At 45.9% G+C, this 23448-nt stretch overlaps 1 protein-coding gene across 7 annotated transcripts in view; it reads right to left on the reverse strand.

The window, feature by feature from the left end:
- Nucleotides 1-23448, reverse strand: part of SCUBE3 (signal peptide, CUB domain and EGF like domain containing 3) — a 993478-nt gene that overhangs the window by 113796 nt on the left and 856234 nt on the right. For all 7 annotated transcript variants that reach the window (XM_069238811.1, XM_069238810.1, XM_069238808.1 and 4 more), the window contains one exon: nucleotides 4287-4448. In XM_069238811.1, coding sequence (XP_069094912.1) covers nucleotides 4287-4448 — 162 coding nt within the window. The remainder of the gene's footprint in view (nucleotides 1-4286; nucleotides 4449-23448) is intronic.

Below are 23448 nucleotides of genomic sequence, written 5' to 3' on the forward strand. Positions count from 1 at the left end.
GCCATTCCAACTTTCCCGCTGGGCCGGCGGGCGCCCTCCAAAAGAGCGCCCGCCGGCCCAGCGGGAAAGCCCCTGCAACAATGAAGCCGGCTCCGAATGGAGCCGGCGGAGTTGCAGGGGTGCGACGGGTGCAGTGGCACCCGTCGCGATTTTCACTGTCTGCTAAGCAGACAGTGAAAATCTTTGTGGGGCCCTGTTAAGGGGCCCCTGCACTGCCCATGCCAGTGGCATGGGCAGTGCAGGGGCCCCCAGGGGCCCCACAACACCCGTTCCCGCCATCCTGTTCCTGGCGGTAAAAACCGCCAGGAACAGGCTGGTGGGAAGGGGGTCGGAATCCCCATGGCGGCGCTGATAGAGGATTCCCTGGGCCAGGGGAAAACCGGCGGGAAACCGCTGGTTCCCCTTTTCTGACCGCGGCTTTACCTCCGCGGTCAGAATGGCCCTGGAAGCACCGCCAGCCTGTTGGCGGTGCTTCCGTGGTCCCTGGCCCTGGCGGTTTGAAACCGCCAGGGTCGGAATGACCACCTCTATGTCCTGAGCAAATGGCCGTCCTGTGACAGAAGATAAGGTTCCAGTTTGAATTCTAATGGTATTTTTGCCGACATCTCCCATAACTGGGAAAACCAATACTGCTTGGTCCACATGGGTGCTATCAGTATCTCCAGGCAGTGTTCCATCTTAACCTTGCAAAGGATTTGGTGGAAATTAATACACAAATGTACCTGTAAATTCTGTATAAAAGGTGTCCCCCAAGGATCCTGGCTATGGCCAACTACTGGTGAATAGAGGATGTCTGCTGTTATGGCTCATCAAAAACAGATGCCACTAGGGAGCACCGTACCTCTGAAATAGTGAACAAAGCTGTCTGTCGTCCAACTGCCATTTGTGATTCACTGCCACTTGCCTGATTAAAACATATGTGCTTGTGCTGTTTGCTTCTGGAACATGTTCTGCAGAAATTTCCACCATTCATAGCTAGCTGACTGGACTTTGTTCCATCTTGTTTTTGATTAAGAACATGTTAGGAGTATTGTGGTCCACCAGCAGTTAAGTACTCTCCACAGGACATAGGAACATTCTTACAGCTAACCTGATCACACTTACTTCCGAAAGATATATGTGCAATGTACACTGTTATGGACACCACAAGGCATGGACATGTAGGGTCTATAAGTGAGCTCTCTAATCTGTTAAGGAACCGTTTTTGCAAGGAACACATGTGTTTTGGGTGACAACATATTCTATTTTACAAATATGTTCTGAGTTATCTTCTACCACTGAAGAGCTGCCTGCACTTGAGCACTGACTTGAACACTGTCATCCCAATCACCACCATCAGATGTTTATATTTAATTCTTCCTGAACTGGTCTCACTTGTAATCAAGATCAAAGCAACAGACAGCTACAGGAAGACATGCAGCTTAATAACTCTTTCTTTTAGTAATGTCATTCTGGCACTGAGTACGCGAGGCTAGAACTGTTCGTTTTTGATCACTCTCTTGGGGAGGATAAACTTTTCCTTCGTTTGCAAGTATTCTGCCTTTAGAAAATACAAGTCTGTCAAAAGGTAATCACTGGACTGTTTCTAGTTGATGGCCTTACCTAGTTCTGTTGGAAGTTATACAGTCCTTTAAAACTATTGTCTTGCTTGTCTGAAAGATGGTGCTTTGATTAGCCATTCGTCCAAATATGGGTAAACTGACAATGTGTCCCTTAAAAGTTCTGCTGCAGTTGGAGCCATACAATTGGTGAATATAGTGGTGGGAAGGTGCCTAAAGGAAGAGGTTTGAATTAATAATTGGGCATGTTTGCCATGAAGTGAAGGTATTTGTAATGCTTTGGATGTATGGGCTTGGCTTGGTGAAATACGCATCTGCCTTATCCACAGAAGCTGAAGGTTTGCTGTTTTTTATGAAGGGAAGCATGCCCTGTAAGGTCACAATGTGGAATAATTGTATTTTTCAGATGCTTGTTGAGGCTGCACAAGTCTAGAACAACCTGCCAAAAGCATATGTTTGAAGTTCATTGAATAACTCATCTGCGAAGCCAAAGCCAACCCCCTTCTATTAAAATTATTAAAACCTTGTATTTGTTCTCTTTAGGCAATGTCTGTACGTATGAAGCAACATCATGCCACAGCTGTCATCTATAAGCATTATAGATGAAGTAGTAACACTCTTGATGTCATGAAGGCATTAATTCTCTTGCTCATTGTCTCCCAGCGTTTGCCTTCTGGGGGTGGGACAAAAATATATGAGTAGAATCCAGGGCCTTATATTTCTTCACAGAGTTAACAGATTTAGAGGTAGAATTTTTCATGTTGATGAGCTCTTCCCCCTAAATGTGAGCCCAACATCACCATCAGCAACATAATCAGAGTCACGAGAAACAACATGAATTCTAACTTGATGAGAATCGGTTGCTTTTAGGTCTACATGATTCTCATCAGGGCTGAAAATAGACACCACTTGGTCTTTGCCCTCATCTTGCTCATCTTGACTGCTGTATTCATCTTGATCACCGTAGCTAATCACTGGCTCATGGAGCAGATCAGTAGTGGTGTGATGATATTCAATGAACACACCATAAGAGATTGTTTAGGCAGGACTGGGGGGATACTGGGGATAATGTAGGCAATGTTAAAACAGTCTTAGCAGTTGTAAAAAACAATTGTGCACATTTCACAGCCAATGACCTGCAATCGATTGCGAAAGAACCATAGGCAATTCAATTGACTGTGTCACTTGCACAATCAATGGCTGATGTATAGCTAAAACCTTAGCTAAAAGCACCACAACCGTATGTGCACATGACAGGGTCCTATTAAGGGGTCAGGTTTTGACGGCTGCTGATCCTCTTTAGCAGCCAATGAGAAAGCAGTACTGCAAAAGCCATAAGTTCTCTCTCTGGCATAGGCAATGGTACACCCCGACTGTAAAGCATTTATGTGCACTGTAGCACACGCACTTGCTTCTGCTGATGCAGATGACGAAGGCACAGCACATGGTTAGTTGACATAGTGGCAAAATGTCCTAATCAACTGATGAAGTAGTGGAAGCCTTTTTGAGTTTCATGACCTAAAACTGAGTCTCATCAGAAGTCAGAAGAAAGATATCTCTTGTCTATTTCCTAGGGTGACTGGCTCAACCTTTGAGGCAGTTCACAATTTTTCCTTTGCTGCTGATAATCACAACAGACCTGGGGCCTGATTTAGAACTCTGGGGTCTAATTTAGAACTCAGTGGACAGGTTACTCCATCACAACAGTGACGGATATCCCGTCCGCCATCATCAAAATCCCATAGGATATAATGGGATTTAGATTTCGACTGATGGAATACCTGTGACCGTTGTGGCAGAGTAACAATCCGATTTCTAAATCAGCCCCTGGTGACTGTGCCCTATAAGGAAATTCAGAGGGTCATTTTGTCTCCCCAGAAATTGCTTGTAATTATTTCTTTTAAAAAGCCTCCAAGTCTGGCTTCACTTTCTTCCTCTTTAAAACAGAAGTACAGTATGAGAAGACTTTTCCTCTTCAAGTATGGCCAGTGCCATTTTTCTCCCTGTACTTCAGAGTTGTACTCTAGTAGATGACACAGAAGTCACAAATCATCAATTCATGGTTGGGGTGTAGACATAAAGTGCAAAAGGTGTACCCGTCTTCAATGTAAATCTTCCTTTTTACACAGGCAGTGAACTTTTCAAATAGTAACTCCTTCAAATACTTCGAAGGTTTTTCCAAAGCTACTGAGAAATATGAGAGGACGAAAAGAATGCAGTGGTGTAATGGAAAACATGAATGCCTAATTCTTGAGAGGTCCGAGGATTTCCTCACACGGACGTGCAGTGAAAAAATCTGGCAGTTGGAGCCTCTGGGACAGTAGAGCTCACTGTCTCTCCACCTGATTAGCTACAGTTTGGGTCATAAAATAATGGATATACTATTTGTATTCCATGACTGTTTTCAATGGCACTGAATGTTTTTATTGAACACAAGGACCCCATGCCTGACAACAAGTAATATTCAAGTATGTGATTATGAAATATCCAATGCTGGTGAATCTACAAACCTAGGACTGTGGTAGCCCTAGGATAATAAACCTCCACATTTTCTGACTGGATGCTCCTTTTAAGGAGAACAAGCACAAGAGCGCCACAATGAGCACCCAACAAGCTATACTCCAATTCCATCTTTGACCACCACTCAGAGTGGGTCTGCCTCATGAATTGTAGAGCCATATTATGCACCTACTTGTACTGATCTAAGCAAAGAGTCAGCAGGCATACCAGCACACGTTGTTATATTTGTGGCTCCCACTGGGCCATAAGCATCGCTTCCGGGGCAGAGGTCACAAGCCAGCTGTCCCTCCTTCTCCTGGTAGGTTCCTGGTGGGCAAGTAATGCATAGCTCCATCTGTCCATGGTAATACGTTCCTGCCAAACAGCTGGCTAAGAAAGAGAGAAAGAGATCAGTAGCTGAACACAACAGATACCAATTTCCTTACCCAAACCAATAAAGTGGATAGGACCATCAGCGATCATGTGCTTCACAAGCTATTTCACTGCAATCTGGATGAAACTACCACCTCTATCAACACAATTAATGCAGACAATGGTGACTCTCAAACAACAGGTGTGTTAGATTTTTAGCAGCCTCTTTAGTCAAGCTGAGTTGACTAGGCAGACCAAAAAAGGTCACAGACCGTCAAACAGCCTGTTGCATAAGTTGTGTTGCACGAATATTCACCACATGTTTACTACTACACTGACACACACACAAAATGCTGCTTTTCTCCAGAATGCCCTAAGATCTCTTTTGCCATTCCACACACCCTAGTGCCATTCCACATAAATACATGCTCACTGCTGTGGTGCTCTGCAGTGCAATTTCTGACTAATGCTATGCAATAAAAGTGCCATACACTAAATCCCCAAATGCAAAAACAGTATTGCCTGTAAGAACTTTGTTTGAACCCAAATATCTTCCACACGTTTAAATGCTTTGCAATGATATTTCTCAAAGGAGGTGGGATAGGGTAAAACAAATCTCTATACACACAATTATAAATGTTGATTGAGATACCTGAACATCATGGCAAAAACCAAAGTCGTACCTTTTCAAGGTTTGTACAGGGAATCATGATGCCCCCTTGTAATTTTAGCTAGTGGAAACGTTTCAAAAGACTGCAGCAGTTGCTGCCTTCCCTACTGTGGTATACGTTCGTGGGTTTGCAGGCAAGGGATCATTATGAAACTGCCAACAATAATTAATGTGTCTTTATACCACTTAGGCTGGATTAAAGGAACATAATGCGATACCATGAAAAACGGATCCAAAACAATTACACTTCCTTCGCTCAGTTGGGGATACTATTGTCATTCTAAGCTGAACATACCCGACTTTTCACTAAACTGGAAAGTACATCATACCTACGACCTAAACAAGTGCTCTCAGGACATCCTGTATTAGATGAAAGGAAGTTTTCTTTAAGTAGATGGCAGCAAAATGAGGTGTTGGAAGATGATGGACCCAACCCGCAACCAAAGGAATGAAGGTGTGGCTACCAAGTAATCCCTTAATTCCCCTAGAAAAACAGTGATATCGTATTAAATAAGATTTCACTTAACAGAAACAAATAGATCATGTAAGAAGGTTTTGCAACTTTGTGCCAAGGAATATAAAGAAAACCCTTCCATCAGATCCTGTTTGGGGGGAAACAGACCAGGCAGGGTGTACTGGTCTTCAACAGTGGTGGCTGATGTTGTTTGCCATTGGTGTCTTTGGGACCCTCCTACTATGGTTCTGCAAACTGGTCGCCCTTGCGCAATCCATTCTCCACTTGACTCTCAGGGTATCAAGGGCAAGCAGTCCAAGGCTTCCAGGGAGGTAATGAGGAGGAGGAGAGCTCTGAGCTTGACAATTAACCAGCAGACACAATAACTTACTTCAATGTCCATTCCAGGGCTTGTCTTTTAGTAAAAGCAAATCCATTAATTACACAACAGAACTAAAGTACTATGCAATCCATTTATGCTGAAAAACATAGTTGAATCCCTGGTTCCGTTCTTCAGGTGGTGCTAACCCCTCCCCTACCGGCCCTAATGTCCCCTCTCAATCCAGGTAAAATAAAGATGTTAAAGCTCCCATTGTTTAGAGGCAGAGGTAGGATTTAGGCACAGGTGCAGATTATCACTGATACAGCTCTGGGGCTTAGATGCACAACTCATCATGTGATCTTAGTTTATTTTTGGTACAAAGTCTCAAGTCCCATCACGCGTCTTACTTTGCACACGTCTAAAGCAGGAGCACCCATCACATGAGCACAATGATATGTGAGATCGCAGTATCTGGCCATCATCAGCTTTTCTAAAACAGTAATCAAGGACAGACATAAGAGCAGGCCTGGCTGAGAAATGTCCTCCCCTTGAACAACAGAAACTGAAATCCTACCCTTCATCCCTACCCTCCACCAAACGGCAGAGCTCAGAAGCAACTAATCTGCCTGTTCTCACTGGCAAAGTCTTCCTAGAATTTTCAAAGGTAACCCTGTCTCCATCATCCCTACTTCAGTGTTTGGATCGCCACAATCTAGCCACAGGAATACAGGGAGGCTGTCTGGGGAAGATGTCCTTATCAACCATTTTGTGACATAGTAAATCAGGGTCATTTCAAATGGATCCAAATGGTTTCCTGTTATTATTCTGTCTCTCTCTGTACATACATGTGATGTTAGAACAAGGTCCTAGGGCACACAAAATAGTAAGCCACATTGTCAGTGACAGATAAAAATGTCTGGCCACACTCTAAATCACAAAATAGGGTATGTTGCTACCACCACATTATGTGCTACGTCCAGAAGAGAGACAGCTGTACTCTGACCATTATGAGGTCATGCTTGGTGCACCCGTCCCCGTCACGACAGGTCCAAGACCTTGCCTTGATATGGACAGGCCAAGGATTCAGTGCATAAGCTAGAGACACAATAAAAGTGAGGATACCAGATTTGTAAGCTGTTGGACACTCAGGACAGAGGAACACACCCATATACTGTGCTAGGGGCATTCCTGTTCCAAATCAAGCCCGACCATATCTGACTACCTGCATCGTTACTCTCCCATAGGTGGAGTCTAGTCATAAAATCAACAAAACTGGTGAGACAGTCCATTTACAATCCCATAATTCATTCCAGCTTTGTGCTTCACTGTGAAATCTAGACATTGCAGTGAGAACAACCAGCAACTTGAGATTCTCATCCTTCACTGCTATCAACCATTAGATTGGTTTGTGATATGTCTGGACCAGAAGTGTGGTACCAAACAATTAAGACTGGAAGTTCCTCAAAGCTCACACCTTCACAAAGCATCATTTTCAATGGTTGACCAGTTATGTTCCCTAGGAAGCGGTCTGCAGCTGCTAAAGCCACTGGACACTCTCTGCCGTTATAATCAAGATGAGCCAGTACTGATCAAACTCTTATCTAAGGTGTGACTCTGTAAAATGAAGTGCGGGCCAGATCAGGTGCCTTCAACACATGTGCATTACATAGTGCTGTCTTCAGCTCCTCAAAAGCCTTCTCACACTGCAGTGCAAATCATTTTCTTAGGCTGCTTCTTCACTGCCAGGGCTGTCAAGAGTGCAACTATAGTATACAGCCACAAAGTTCCTGTAATACCCAGTGAGTCTTAAGAAGGCACTTATTTGAGTCTGGGTTGTGGAAACTACTGACTCCAACACAGACTGGATGTTGAAATCCAACGATTGATCTACCCGTTGCCCATGTGATGTCCAAAAGAAGCAGTAGAGTACTGCCCTACCTGGCACATGGTTACCCTAAGTATCAGCTTCACTCCCTGTATCCAAACCTTTTCTACGTGCCTCAGGCAGTCCTCCAACGATTTGCTAAAGATGGCAATGTGCTCAGAGGTAGGCCTCCCAGAACTCTTTCAATCCTAAAAGAGCATGGTACACCAGGCACTGAAAAGTGGTAGGATTATTCTGAAGCCTAAAAGACATCACTGAAAACTGTTAGAATCCTTCTTGGCTCGAGAACAAAGTCTTCCCCATGCACTATGCTACTGGCCATGTTGAAGGTATTCAAGTAACAGGCATCACCCAGCCAGAGCACAACTTACCAGCTGTGAGAATCAGGAATGCATCAGTCATGGTCACCTTAATGACGGCCAAGTAGTCCACACAAAAGCGCAAGTCTGTGGATCCTTGTATGCGCATTAGGAACACAGCGCTCGTCCAAGGACTACTGGAACTCTCAGTTACCTTCAATTCTAACCTCTATATAGATGCTCTCCTGGACTCAGTCAGACATTGTGCTCTTCACTGGCCTCCTACCCCCATTATCTATGTCATGAACACAAACATGTGTCAGCCCTGAAGCCAGTGCAAAATCCTCTCAGCACTTCACTGCACACTTTCTTTGCTCAAACCTTAGCTCAGGAGCAATTTGCACTCTATTGAGAGAACCATCCTTCACATTACATACAGCAGGTCAGAAAGTGGTTCACTGTCTTCCTCAATGTCTTTTGTTATTGCCATGATGCTCACTGAGAACTCTTTCCAGAAGTATGGTTGAAGAAGCTTAACATGGATCACCCTCTTTGGCTTCCTTGTGGCACCTGTGTCCACTAAATAGTTTACCTCAGACTTTTTGTTGTATTACTTTGTAAGGCCCACACCACTTATCCTCCAAAGCTCTTGGTAAAATGGGCTTTGGTATCAACACTTCCTGACTCTACTGATACCCAGCTATTTACTGGTCATAACACATCTTCATAAGCTCTTGGCTTGCCTGAAGGCTATTCTTTGCCTGACAGGTGTGTTATGCCATAAAGCTCCTGAGGCCAGTCACACAGTCCAACACATTCTTATGAGGAGATTATGAAGTTCTTTCCCATCTAACTATGATTAGGGTGAGTTGGCCATGCACTGGGTGCACAAACAAATGTTTGAAGGGACTGAACCCTACCCATTCACTGTAATTTATCTGTAGGTGAAGGAAAGACATGGCAGGAGAAGATCCCAATTTACCCTGAGTTCTCATCATGTTATAAAGGATCATGTTAAATCTTTCCGACAACCTTTGTTTTTTCGGTCTTATGTCATGGAGTAGTAGGTGGCCATACCAACTTGCTCCCACATCTTTCTCATGACTGGGAGATAAAGTTTGTTCCGTGATTGAAAAGATCCCTAGGAATTCCCTAGCTCCTAACTTATCAGTGGTGCTACTCAGGGGTACCGCCTCTGGATACCTGGTGTTACGGTCTGCCATAACCAAAATATATGTGTTGCCTGGGTGTGCAGGTTCAGGGATCAAACAGACCAACAATATCAAATCCCTGACACTAAAATGAAGCACTCAACTCACAGTGGCACTAGTGGTTCATTTATGCTGTTAGTTACCACTCAACTGGCAAGTGGGCCAGGTAATACAGAACCTTTCTGCCTATTGGCACACCTCTGATCAGCAGAACAAAAAGTCTAACCCGCCCTTCATCTTTTTTATGCCCAAGTGTCCTGCAAAGGGCACCTGGAAGGCCTGTGACCAAAGGAAAGTTCCTTGATAGCTCTTGGCTCAGGGTTCAGCGGCCCACTGTAAAGCAGTATATCATCCCAGCAAGTAAACGTTCTTCAAACCAATGTGTTCCTGGGCTTCCTTCTGAAGTCCCACAAGTATAGAGCACTCAACCTGTTCTGGGCAGAATTGCTCCAAGGCAGATCCTTCAGCAGGTAACAAATCCAGCAGCGTGGGCCCAGACTCCAACCCCTGGTTCACTTCTGGTGTCTCATTCGTCTTTACTGCTGGTGGCAGAGTGATGGACATTACGGTCTGTGTCCTCTCAGAGACTGCCCTGACCCACTTGCTACCACTCTCTGCAAATTGAGGATGGTCCTAATCTCTTCCTGAGATTTAGGTGCAGCCTGTGATATGGTCAACAAAGCTGACTTGGCCAAAGCAGAGTCAATCAGATTACTGCGAAAGATATATCCAGCACTTGGCTTCTTTCTCATCCCTACACTGATCATGATTGATATCTATCGCAACTCATGCCATCAGGTACTTCATATCATCCCGTCTGGCTACCAAGCCTTTGACACTGCCACCAAGGAGAAACTCACTGGGCTTCAGATAATTCCCCTAAACAACAGACCTGCAAGCCCTTGTATCTCTCAGGTCAGGAACTTTTTTTCCATTTATAGTACTCTGCTACCACTGCTTTATGTGGTACACCCAGATGTGGGACAAAAGTCCTTTGTCCATTATTAGAGCTTGCTTGGTGCACCTCTCCAGGTCACCCAACAGGCCCTTGACATCATATTATCAGGGACAGACCTAGGACTATGCATACACAGTATATTAATATGACAACAGGGCCAAAATGAAAGTCAGGGTACAGATTTGGGCATTTAAGGCAAGGGCACACACCCACAGTCAGTCCCACCACCTTCTAGTCATCTGGGGCATTTACAGAAACCTGGGGGTAGACTTCTTAGAAATTGTCAATTTGACTACTACAACTTCTCAAAAGTCATGTTGATGCTCAAGTCAATTAACAATTTATAAGAATTAAAAATTAAAAAAGATGTTGCCACATTTCATGTACTGGATCAGTCTGCATCAAACTCAAATACAATATATGTTCAACTACCTAAAGGATATTTCTCCAGCTTTTGAACCAAAGCCTCAAAAGTAAACTGAGTGCTTTTTAATATGGAGCTACTTTGTATCCCTCAAGTCTGTCTTCCCCTAGGCAGGTGTGACATAAGCAGGTCCACGAAGGCCAAATTAATGCCAGTGTTTGAGGATAACACCTGACCAAGTGAATGAGTTCCATTTAGAGGAACTGAAAATTATTTTGCCTCTCATCACAGCCAGGGCCGCCTTTAGGACTGGTGGCGCCCTGTGCGACAGTTTACTGTGGCACCCCGCCCCATGACTTCCTCCTCGGTTTCATTCACTACCACCCGGTAAATGTGCCCCTCATCTCTCCATCCCTTCCTTTTCACATACATTCATGTCCTTTAAAGCACTTGTAAAGGCTGGCTTTACTAATCCACTCAGGTAGCCACTTAAAATATAGGGGCATATTTAAGAGACCCTAGCCCCATTCTAACGACAGATTAGCGTCATTTTTTAATGCTAATGTGGCGTTAGAAGGCCAAAAACGCAGTGCCATATTTACGAAGTGGCACTGTAAGGAAATGCCTCCTTGGCATGGTTACCCCCTGACTTTTTGCCTTTGCTGATGCTAAGTTATGATTGAAAGTGTGCTGGGACCCAGCACCAGTGTTCTTTCCCTAAACTGCACCTTTGCTTCCACAATTGGCACAGCCCTGGCACTCAGATAAGTCCCTTGTAACTGCTACCCCTGGTACCAAGGGCCCTGATGCAAGGGAAGGTCTCTAAGGGCTGCAGTATGTCTTATGCCACCCTGGGGACCCTTCACTCAGCACATGCACACCGCCTCACAGCTTGTGTGTGCTGGTGGGGAGAAAATAACTAAGCCGACATGACACTCCCCTCAGAGTACACACGAAAGTACGGGGTTCTCTAAAAGAGGACGTCGCGGATATTAGCGTAGCCCTGGGTTGTATGTATTCCTATTTGGAAGGGTAAAGTCAGTGGAATGTCAGTTGGAAATTGCCGAGTACATATACGGAGAGGAACAACGGGGGGTGGGAAGAAAGGGATTTCCTTTTACGGACTAGGTGGTCTCACACACTATATAGTGTCATGCTTCATCATTTGACCACCTAGACCCACCCAGGTAGGACAGTGCCACCTGGGCGGACTCAACCTCACTGTTAAAGGAACAGGAGGGAGTGCGTAAATAAACTTGTTTCTGGAAAGATCGGGATCCAGCTAATCTACTGAAAAAACTAAAAACACCTAAGCAGACACCTGTGAAGAGCAACAAATTTAATGGTGGTGTCTGACTGGTGTAGTTAAAAAGGGGGGTTGGGACACCTCTGTGAGGACAAGGACTCACAGGGTCACCTAACTAATTAATAGCCAACATGTTTCTGCCCTCAGAAGTGAGCCAATGAAGGTCTCGGGGCATTCGTCAGGGCCTAGGATCCCTACGTCTCACGTTGGAGGAAAATACTCTATGGGGAAATCAAAGAGTGAAAAAATGAAAAATGAATGATCTACCTTACCCAAGGAATTACCTTGAGGCGGCCTATGGGGGAAAAACAAATAATTAGCACACTGGTGGCACACAGCACTGCAAAACCAACCAATTACACACGTGTCAAGGGGATGCATTCATGCACGAAACACATATGTTCAAAAAGGTAAAATACATGCGTGGAGTGACTGAGTGGGTATATCTACACAAGTGGACAGTCCTATCACTGCAGGGAATTAGAGTTCTTACCCTTTTCTTAGAGGCTGCTAGCCTCTGGTATCCAGGAGGGGGAGTGTCCCCTTATAGTCACACACTAAGGGAAAGAGATGAACATAAAGACGAAGTGAGGAGAGGAACAGAAGTAGGCAGAATAGATACAGAGGGAGCATTAGGGGGGGAGCAAGTTCCCATTAGGAACCCACTATTGCTGGTAGAAAAATACTGGTTAAGAGAAACCGAAGTGGCTATAGACAATAAACATAAAAAGTAAGATTAAAAGCAATAAGGGCTTATCTGTGCTGCCTGTGATCCGGTATGCCACTCACTACATCAAAGGGGACGCTCGCCGTGCGCCTATTTCGTCCTCTCCTTGGACCGCTTGAGACAAGTGGCTGAGGGAGAACGGTCTATTTATGGCTGTAAGATATTCCAGGTGCGCCCTGTTAGCGCGTTAATTGGAGTTCAATTGAGGTTAATCACCGCTGCGGGCCTCGTTGCGTTGCTAGCCTCGATATGATTGGCGTAATGGCGGGCGCACCGGCATAGCCGGGGCGCCGGCATGAATGTGATCGAGTGCAAGGGCGGGCCTCTTTACGTTGATGGCCTCGATGTGCTTTACCGCACCCGCGGGTGCCCCAGCAGAGCCGGGGCGCCGGCATGAATGCGGGCGAGTGCAAGGGTGGAGCCCGAGCCGGAAGATTTCGGCCCGAGCGCCACCAGCGGAAGCCTCGCGTTTCCAGTGGCCGCTGGGAAATGTAGTTCCCAGCGGTCCCGTGGCCCTAAGGGCCAAGAAAGAAAAAAGAAAAAAGAAGGAAAGGATGAAGAAAAGGAAGGAGGGGGGGGGAAAGGGGGGGGACGAAAGAAAGGGAGGAGGGAGAAGAGGGAACAAAACGGACAGGGGGGGGGGGATTGGGTGTGGTTGAAGAAATGCAACCGGGGGGGGGGGAGAGACAGAACGGGAAGAAAAGGAAAAGGGAGGGAGGGAGGGGGTGACAACCAGGGGGGGGGGGCAGTAGAAAAAAGGGGGGGGGGAAAAAGGGGAGAAAAATAAAAATAAAAATAAAAATAAAAAGGCGAGAAAAGAAAAAGAGAGTGGGGAGGGTTAAGGGGAAGAGAACAGGAGATGAAAGGGGCAAATCGGGAGGGGGAAATGAAGAAGAGGGAAAGAAATGGATATGTAGTACAAGGAAGGGGAGGCAGAAATGGCAAGCTGACGGGAGTGAGGGTGGATAGAAACAAAGTAGGGGGTAAAAGAACAGAGTGGTCCCAGGGCAAAGTCCCGTGAAGGATCAGGGTAGGGGGTGGGGAAAACACAAAGGGGAGGGGGGGGAAGAAAAAGATAGAGCAGAAGCGGACGGAAGGGAGGACTCATAAATTAGTAAGAGAAATCATTTATTGAGTGTGAACCAGGGGATCTCATCATTAAGACCATTGGTGTCCGTGTGTAATCTCCAGACCCAACGTTGTTCGGTCTGGAGCAATCTCTGTGTCATATTGGAGGACGATGGAGGTAGTTGCTCAATGACCGTCCAGTTTAAGTCATCTGACGAATGTTTTTCCAGAAGGAAGTGGTTAGTCAATTTAGTAGCCTCTCGTTTACAACGGATCGTACTCCTATGTTCACAGATTCTTGTGGCGACCTTTCTAGATGTCATTCCCACGTATTTAAGGTTACAGGGGCATCTAATCAAATATATCACGTTTTTGCTGTTACAGTTGGTTAGGGATCTTTGAGCCCATGGAGTCTTAAGGTCTAGGTCTATTGTGGTTGATTTTTTAGTGAAACAGCAGACACTGCAGTTGCCACATGGGTAGTGTCCTCTTGGTGGTGGGAGGCCCCATAGTGTGGTTTGTGTCGTTAGGGAATTGTTTTTTTCTTTGGGTCTTGTGTGGACAACCATGTCCCATATGTTTGTGGCTCTTTTAAACGCATGTAGTGGCTGCTGAAAAGGTAAACCCCCAGATATAAGGATTTTCCACTCATCTTTGATGATTTTCTGAATCTTATTGGATAGTGGGTTAAAGGTAGTCACACACACAATTTGTTCAGTGTCAGACGTCCTAGTGTGTGGTTGTAGTAGTTGATCCCTATTATTATTCCCCACTCTTTTGTATGCTCTCTTCACCAGATGTGTGGGATAATCCTTGGTTTGCAGCTTACTAACCAATTTCTCAGCGTGTTTGCGGTAGTCTGTGAGGGTGGAACAATTCCGTCGCAGACGTAAAAATTGACCAACAGGGAGATTCTCCCTCAGGGACCTTGGGTGGAAGCTTTGGAATTGGAGCAGGTTATTCCGATCTGTGGGTTTATAATAGACCTCTGTGGCTAGAGCCCCATTGCTTTCATAGATTGATAGGTCAAGAAATGCTAGTTGGTTGTCACCTATGGTCATGGTGAAGTTCAGGAAAGGGTTAGCTGTATTTAACCAATTTACAAAATTCATCGCCTCATCTCTAGTTCCTGTCCAGACCAATAGAATGTCATCTATATATCGTTTCCAGAGTTTAATCTGCTGGAAAAACGGGTTGTCATCGTGGTTGACTACCTGTCTCTCAAAGTGATCAACATAGAGACATGCCAAGCTAGGTGCGAAAGTGCTACCCATAGATGTACCCTGTATTTGCAAGAAAAAGTTATCCTCAAACTTGAAATAGTTCCTTGTGAGAGCCAAATGTGCCAAGTCAAGTATGAAGTCAGGGGGTGTACGTGACTCTCCTCTATTGGCTTCCAAAAGGTCGCTAATGACCTGCAGAGTGGCCTCCTGGGGAATGTTGGTGTACAGGGATTCTACATCCAGGGTGATCAACAGTTCTCTAGTTGTGTCAAAAGCCACAGAGTCTAATAAGACTAACACATCCGTCGTATCTTTTAGGTAAGTAGGAATTCTTCTGACCAATGGCTGAAGGAAGAAATCCACAAATTGAGACAGGGGTTCTAGAACCGATCCGATCCCGGATACAATAGGTCTCCCTGGTGGGGGAATTTTCCCTTTATGCATTTTTGGGAGAATATAAAAATAGGGAATCCTAGGGTTAGCCTGTATCAGGAAGTCTGCCTCATGTCGAGTAATCCAGTCGTTCTCCATGCCTTTCATCACGAAAAAGGAAATTTCGTCTTGAATATCAGGTGTGGGGTCTCGAGATAAGCGTTTATAACGGTGGGTATTACCCAACAGACGTTCGCACTCATCTCTATACATTTTAAGTGGAGAAATTACCGTTGCTCCCCCTTTGTCTGCTGGTTTAATGATTATCATGGGGTCAGATGTTAGGCCTTTCAGAGCTGAAAGCTCGGCCGTACTCATATTATGGTATGTTTTTTTGGTGGTCCCAGTAAGTGCGTTGACCTTTAGGGATACTGATTTCTCAAAAGCCAGGACCTCGGGGGGCATCTGTCCCGTGGTTGGGCAGAAAGTGGACTTGGGGCGTAGGCCAGTGTTTTTTTCTGAAGCCTCGTAATGTTTACCCAAAAAGAACGTTTTCAAGCGTATTTTTCGGAACAAACCCGCTAGTTCTGTTCGGGTTTTAAATAAGTCAATTTTGGGCGTGGGCACAAAGTTTAAGCCCTTGTTTAGTGCCTTAGTTTCAATTTCACTCAGAACCCGGTTACTCAGATTGATAATGTTATCTGTTTGATTATCCGTCAGGCTCGTTACAGTGTTTTGCTTGTCCCTGGGAGGGGTTCCCTTTGTGCAGTATTCTCTGGGGTGTCCTCTCTTGGCCTCCAATGTACCTCTTTCCTTTTTCCTTTTCCCCTCCCGTTGCCTCTGTCTAAAAAAGGCTGCGGTGGCTCAGGAAAAGACCATTGTGCAGGGTGTTGGAAAAAGGGCGCCTGGTATTGAGGTGGGAGTCCATATTGGGAAGGCCAACCCCATTGTTGATTATGGTATGGTGGGCAGGGGGGTAACATAGGTGGGTGATTCCACCTTCCCCGGCGTTGCCCACGTCGTCCACGACGTTGCCGCATATTATCTGATGATGATCTATCATTATCTGAACTGGTGTTACCACCAGATGAAGTGTTGGATATGTTGTTAGTTTTCGCTACATAATCCGATTTGGTGTAAGGGTATATCTTCTCGTGGGAGAACCGATCGAGATCTTTTTGGAATTTAGAAATCTTTCGCTGAGTGAGATATTCCTTATGCTTGTTCATATTTTTGTTTACCTCCTCTAGTTTCTTTTTAAAGGAGAGAATGCTCATCCCTGATTTTAGGTTATTCTCACTCGTTTTTATCTGAATTAGAAGTGCCTCGGATAACCTTGTCGCTGTTTTTATGATCAGGATGAGCCAATCTCTGGTACACTTCCATGCTATCAAAGCCCAATCCTTTCTAAATTCTAGATCTTCAAGGAATATACGTGGGGCATTGGTGACCAACAATCCGTTTGGTGCTGTATTGCTCCGGAGGTATTCAGTCAGAACGGCCCGTGGAGAATAGTTTTGACATGAGATCGTTTTAGTTCTACTAGTGTGTCCCAGTCGCCCAACTGGGACAAACTCTTGGAGAGGGTAGTATCACCAAGAAGTGAGGGGGCCGACAGAATGGCTGTCAGATCCTCATCACTGAAGGAGAGTCCTTCCGCCATACTGGGGAAGAAAGAACACCGGTATGAGGCAGTAGGGGGAGAGGGGAAAAAAAGGGAAGAAGACAAACAACCTTAGTGTTGGTGTGTGGTCCTGGACAAAGGAGCAATAATTACTCACTAGAGGGGGGACTCTCGCAGCTAGCCGCTGCTCAACTATCATTACACATGGAGAGAGGAAGAGGGAGGAGGGGTGTTAAATATGGAGGAACACTCCGTACTTAGCTCCCTATAATTCAAAATACACACGAAAGTACGGGGTTCTCTAAAAGAGGACGTTGCGGATATTAGCGTAGCCCTGGGTTGTATGTATTCCTATTTGGAAGGGTAAAGTCAGTGGAATGTCAGTTGGAAATTGCCGAGTACATATACGGGGAGGAACAACGGGGGGTGGGAAGAAAGGGATTTCCTTTTACGGACTAGGTGGTCTCACACACTATATAGTGTCATGCTTCATCATTTGACCACCTAGACCCACCCAGGTAGGACAGTGCCACCTGGGCGGACTCAACCTCACTGTTAAAGGAACAGGAGGGAGTGCGTAAATAAACTTGTTTCTGGAAAGATCGGGATCCAGCTAATCTACTGAAAAAACTAAAAACACCTAAGCAGACACCTGTGAAGAGCAACAAATTTAATGGTGGTGTCTGACTGGTGTAGTTAAAAAGGGGGGTTGGGACACCTCTGTGAGGACAAGGACTCACAGGGTCACCTAACTAATTAATAGCCAACATGTTTCTGCCCTCAGAAGTGAGCCAATGAAGGTCTCGGGGCATTCGTCAGGGCCTAGGATCCCTACATCTCACGTTGGAGGAAAATACTCTATGGGGAAATCAAAGAGTGAAAAAATGAAAAATGAATGATCTACCTTACCCAAGGAATTACCTTGAGGCGGCCTATGGGGGAAAAACAAATAATTAGCACACTGGTGGCACACAGCACTGCAAAACCAACCAATTACACACGTGTCAAGGGGATGCATTCATGCACGAAACACATATGTTCAAAAAGGTAAAATACATGCGTGGAGTGACTGAGTGGGTATATCTACACAAGTGGACAGTCCTATCACTGCAGGGAATTATAGTTCTTACCCTTTTCTTAGAGGCTGCTAGCCTCTGGTATCCAGAGTGCCATGTCAACCTCACACTGCCTGTGGCATAGGTAACTCACCTCTCTAGCAGGCCTCACAGCCCTAAGGCAGGGTGCACTATACCACAGGTGAGGACATAGGTGCATGAGCACTATGCCCCTACACTGTCTAAGCAAAACCTTAGGCATTGTTAGTGCAAGGTAGCCATAAGAGTATATGGTCTGGGAGTTTGTCAAACACGAACTCCACAGTTCCATAATGGCTACACTGAAATCTGGGAAGTTTGGTATCAAATGTCTCAGCACAATAAATACACACTGATGCCAGTGTGGAATTTATTGTAACATGCACCCAGAGGGCATCTTAGAGATGCCCCCTGAATACCAATTTGACTTCTAGTGTTAGGCTGACCAGTTTCTGCCAGCCTGCCACAACCAGACGAGTTGCTGGCCACATGGGGAGAGTGCCTCTGTCACTCTGTGGCCAGGAACAAAGCGTGTACTGGGTGGAGGTGCTGCACACCTCCCCCTGCAGGAACTGTAACAGCTGGCGGTGAGACTCAAAGGCTCACCCCCTTTGTTACAGCGCCCCAGGGCATCCCAGCTAGTGGAGATGCCTGCCCCTCCGGCCACTGCCCCCACTTTTGGCAGCAGGGCTGGAGGAGATAATTAGGAACCACTAGTCAATACACCCCAAAGGTGCCCTGAGCTGAGGCGACCCCTGCCTTTAGAAATCCTCCATCTTAGTTCTGGAGGATTCCCCCAATAGGATTAGGGATGTGCCCCCCTCTCCTCAGGGAGGAGGCACAAAGAGGATGTAGCCACCCTCCAGGACAGTAGCCATTGGCCTAAACACACCCCTACGTTTAGTATTTAGGGGCACCCAAGAACCCAGGATTCCTGCAACCTGAACTAAAGAAGAAGGACTGCTGAACTACAAGCCTGCAGAGACGACGGAAGACGACAACTGTTTTGGCCCCAGCCCTACCGGCCTGTCTCCTGACTCGAAAAAACCTGCAACCAGCGACACATCCAACAGGGACCAGCGACTTCTGAAGCCTCAGAGGACTGCCCTGAATCCCAGGACCAAGAAACTCCAGTGAGCAGCGGCTCTGCTCAACAACCTGCAACAAACTTGCAACTTTTCTACAACTTTAAAGACCTCACCCTTTCTGCTGGACACGTGAGACTTCGTACTCTGCACCCGATGCCCCCGCTCGAGAGCCAGAGAACCAACACCACAGGGAGGACTCCCTGCGACTGCAACCCCGTAAGTAGCCAGAGACGACCCCCTGGGCCCCCACAGCGATGCCTGCAGAGAGAATCCAGAGGCTCCCCCTGACCGCGACTGCCTGTAACAAGGGACCCGATGACTGGACCAAGCACTGCACCTGCAGCCCCAAGGACCAGAAGGAACAGAACGTCAGTGCAGGAGCGACCCCAGGCGACCCTCTGTCTAGCCCAGGTGGTGTTTGGCCCGGAAGACCCCTGTGCCCTGCCTGCACCGCTAGAGTGATCCACGGGTCCCTCCATTGAAACCAATACAAAACCCAACACCTGCTTTGCACACTGCACCCCGCCGTCCCTGTGCCGCTGAGGGTGTGTTTTGTGTGCCTACTTGTGTCCCCGCCAGTGCTCTACAAAACCCCCATGGTCTGCCCCCCGAGGACGCGGGTACTTACCTGCTGGCAGACTGGAACCGGAGCACCCCTGTTCTCCATAGGCACCTATGTGTTTTGGGCACCCCTTGGACCTCTGCACCTGACCGGCCCTGAGCTGCTGGTGTGGTAACTTTGGGGTTGCCTTGAACTCCCAATGGTGGGCTGCCTATGCCCAGGAACTGAGACTTGTAAGTGTCTTACTTACCTCACAATCTAACCAATACTTACCTCCCCAAGAACTGTTGATTTTTGCACTGTCTACTTTTAAAATAGCTTATTGCCATTTTAACAAAAACGGTATATGTTATTGCTCTAAATCAAAGCTCCTAACTTACCTCTGTGGAGTACCTTGCATTCTATGTATTTACTTCAGATCTTGAACTTGTGGTTCTAAAAATAAATTAAGAAAATATATTTTTCTATATAAAAACTATTGGCCTGGAGTAAAGTCTTTGAGTGTGTGTTCCTCATTTATTGCCTGTGTGTCTACAACAAATGCTTAACACTACCCTCTGATAAGCCTACTGCTCGGCCACACTACCACAAAATAGAGCATTAGTATTATCTAATTGTACCACTATCTTACCTATAAGGGGAACCCTTGCACACTATCTCTTCCTTTCGAGATAGTATATACAGAGCCAACTTCCTACAGGCGCAATGCATGCATTGCACCACTTTGTATCCCTTTGTGTTACTTTATGCCTGCGCCAGGCATAATGTATGCAAAGGTGGCATTCCCCCCTACAGGGGGGGCCAAAAATCGGACAGATTTCTTTGCGTCATTTATTTCTGACACTTTTAACTCCTGCTCAGAGCAGGCCTTAAAAGGAGACTTCTGTTGGTTACAATGGGCCTCTGGGTGCGTTGCTGGATCAGCACCAACAATTTTTACGATAATCCAGCAAAGCGCCGGACTAGCATCAAAAATTCTGACACTAGTCCCCTAACTACCGCCATGTTGTGCCATATTTTAAATATTGAGCACACATGGTAGCGCTAAGTGGCACAAAAAAAGTGGTGCAGCACTGTGTGCAGTGCCACTTTTTTCAAATATGCCCCACGGGGCAAATTTGAGAACCCCTAGTGCCATTCTAACACCACAATAGTGTAATTTAGTTTTAAGCTAGTGTGGCGTTAGAAGGCCAAAAACGCGGTGCCATATTTACAAAGTGGCGTAATGCATGCATTGAGCCACTTTGCAACCCTTTGTGGTACATTATGCCTGCGCCAGGCATAATGTATGCAAAGGGGGAATCCCCCCGTTAGAGGGACCAACAAAAATGGCGCAAAGAAATCTGACAGATTTCTTTGTGTCATTTTTTTCGGCACTTTTAACGCCTGCTCAGAGCACGCATTAAAAGGAGGCTTCAATTGGTTACAAAGGGCCTCTGGGTGCTTTGCAGGATTAGCATCAACATTTTTTATGCTAATCCTGTAAAGCGCCGGACTAGCATAAAAAGTTCTGACCCTAGTCCCCTAACTACCGCCATGGTGCGCCGTATTTTAAATATGAAGCACAAATGGTGCCGTTAGAGGGGGTGCTAAGGGACACAAGAAAAGTGGCGCAGCACTGTGTGCAGCTGCACTTTTTTCAAATATGCCCCATAGGGCAGTGCTTAATTTGTAAATAAAAAGGTGCGGGTGCCCAAAGCCCTCCTCTTAAACACCGTGCTACAATTAAATATGTGAACACAGAACACAGAGGCAGCGTAATCCTGAAGCCAGGCATAATGTATGTAAAGGGAGCATCCCCCATTAGGGGGGGCAGAAAAATTATGCAAAGAAATCTGTCAGATTTCTTTGAGTCATTTGTTTCCGGCATTTTTAACATCTGCTCAGAGCAGGCATTAAAAGGAGGCTTCCATTGGTTACAAGGGCCTCTCTGTGCTTTTCAAGATTATCATAAAAAATTTTGACGCTAATCCTGCAAAGCGGCGGACTATCGTAAAAAATTCTGACGCTAATCCCCTAACTACCGCCATGGTGCACGTATTTTAAATATGATGCACATATGTTTGCGGCAGGCATATTAACCCTCTATGCTACTTTATGTTGCGTCAAAGTTGCCACTAGGCTAAACTCCCATCTCTCGCCCTAAGCAGGAACATTAGTCACAAGAGGTATCTTGACATTTTAATTGTTTCCTGAAGGCTGGACGCACAAGGAACCTTTCAGCAGGTGGTTTTAAATCGCAAGTTCCGGAAGTTATTGCTAAACACAGCACCCCCCCTGAGGTCAGCGCCCGGTGCAGTCGCACCGCACGCACCGCCCAAAAGCCGGCACTGATCATAGCCTCTCTACACACTCAAGAATGGTAATAAATAGTGTGCCAGATTGAGTGCATTTGCATATATATTACATATTCACTGAAAAAAAAAAAAAAAATTATTGACTTTATAGTTAGGTGTTGAACTAAGGTAAAAATTAAAATGTAAAAACCAAAAACCTCTGAAACTCAATAATTACAGCTTACAGAGCTAACTATAATATTTGCCCTGAAAAAACACCTATGGTTAAAATGACGTTATAGTTAGGTGGAAATGTCATGAGTGATGTCATATATTACTTCATAGAACAAGTCATGAGTGAAGTAATAAGTGAGGTGATAAGCAATACATGGTGGGAGTGCTGGTTATAGTTAGGTTAACTATAACTGGTGAATTTCTGTGTTTTTTGATTTTTGGTTCAAAGAGTTATAATGGCTCGGACATATTCACCTAACTGTAATATCACCTTTACCTTTGTTTTTTTCAGCGAATTTCAAAGTTTTTAAAAAAACAAATCTTTTCATCACACCTAACTATAAAGTCACGCTATTTGTTTTTTCTCACTAAATTTCAATTTTTTTAACATAAAGTAATATTTTTTCACCATACATAAAGCCAACCCTGCTGCGAACGGCCAGGCCCTGCATCCAACCCCCTCTCAGAGTCACTACTGGCCCCAGGGATCTCGGGCCCTTTGTTTTAAAAAAGGAGAGAGCGTGAGAGCAGTCCCAATCCCCAAGCCACTACTGGCCCCGGGGACCAAATCTTCCTGGGGTCAAAAAATATATTAGGGAAGAGGGACACATGTCCCCCCTTTAGAGGCCCTGTGAAACACATCCCCAGGGCCAAATCTATAAATATTAGGCCTTTGGCCCTCCTCCTCCTCAAGCCCAAATGAGCCCGGGGATCCCACCCCGGGGCAATACTTTAATTATAAGGGATAGGAGGGCATGGTCTTCCTCCAGGCGCCCAATACCTTATTATTTGGGGAGGGGAAAAGTTGCCCACCATTCTGAGCTAAAATGGGCCCTAACCCCTGGAGCCATATTTTAATGAAACCTCTGATCTTTAAAAGGCCAAATCCAATTTTTAAGCGGAGGAGATGCCTTAAGAGGCCCTAGGGACCCCAACCATCGGGGCAAAATACAATGAAAAAAAGGGGAGGCAGGAAGTGTGAGCCTCCTCCCTGAGCCTTACTAGGCCCAAGGGACCCTAACCCTGGGGCTGAAATGCTTAATTAAGGCAAAGGGGAGTGTGGCCCCTTGCCTGCCACCCGAGCCTCTTTGGGGCCCGGGACAGCATCTCCCGAGTCCATGGTATGTGACCCTGTGCCAACCTGGAGCACCCACTAACTACTAGCTGGGGTCCATGAGGGAAGCCCCAGTGCCCCAGAGAGCTCAAAAGCATAGTGCAGGAGCGGCACTGCTCCCACCCAACGAGAGCAGCTCTCTTGGTATGCTCCCTCCGGTCGGGAGC

Source organism: Pleurodeles waltl, chromosome 6, assembly GCF_031143425.1.
Source record: "Pleurodeles waltl isolate 20211129_DDA chromosome 6, aPleWal1.hap1.20221129, whole genome shotgun sequence".
Taxonomy (NCBI): Eukaryota; Metazoa; Chordata; class Amphibia; order Caudata; family Salamandridae; genus Pleurodeles; species Pleurodeles waltl.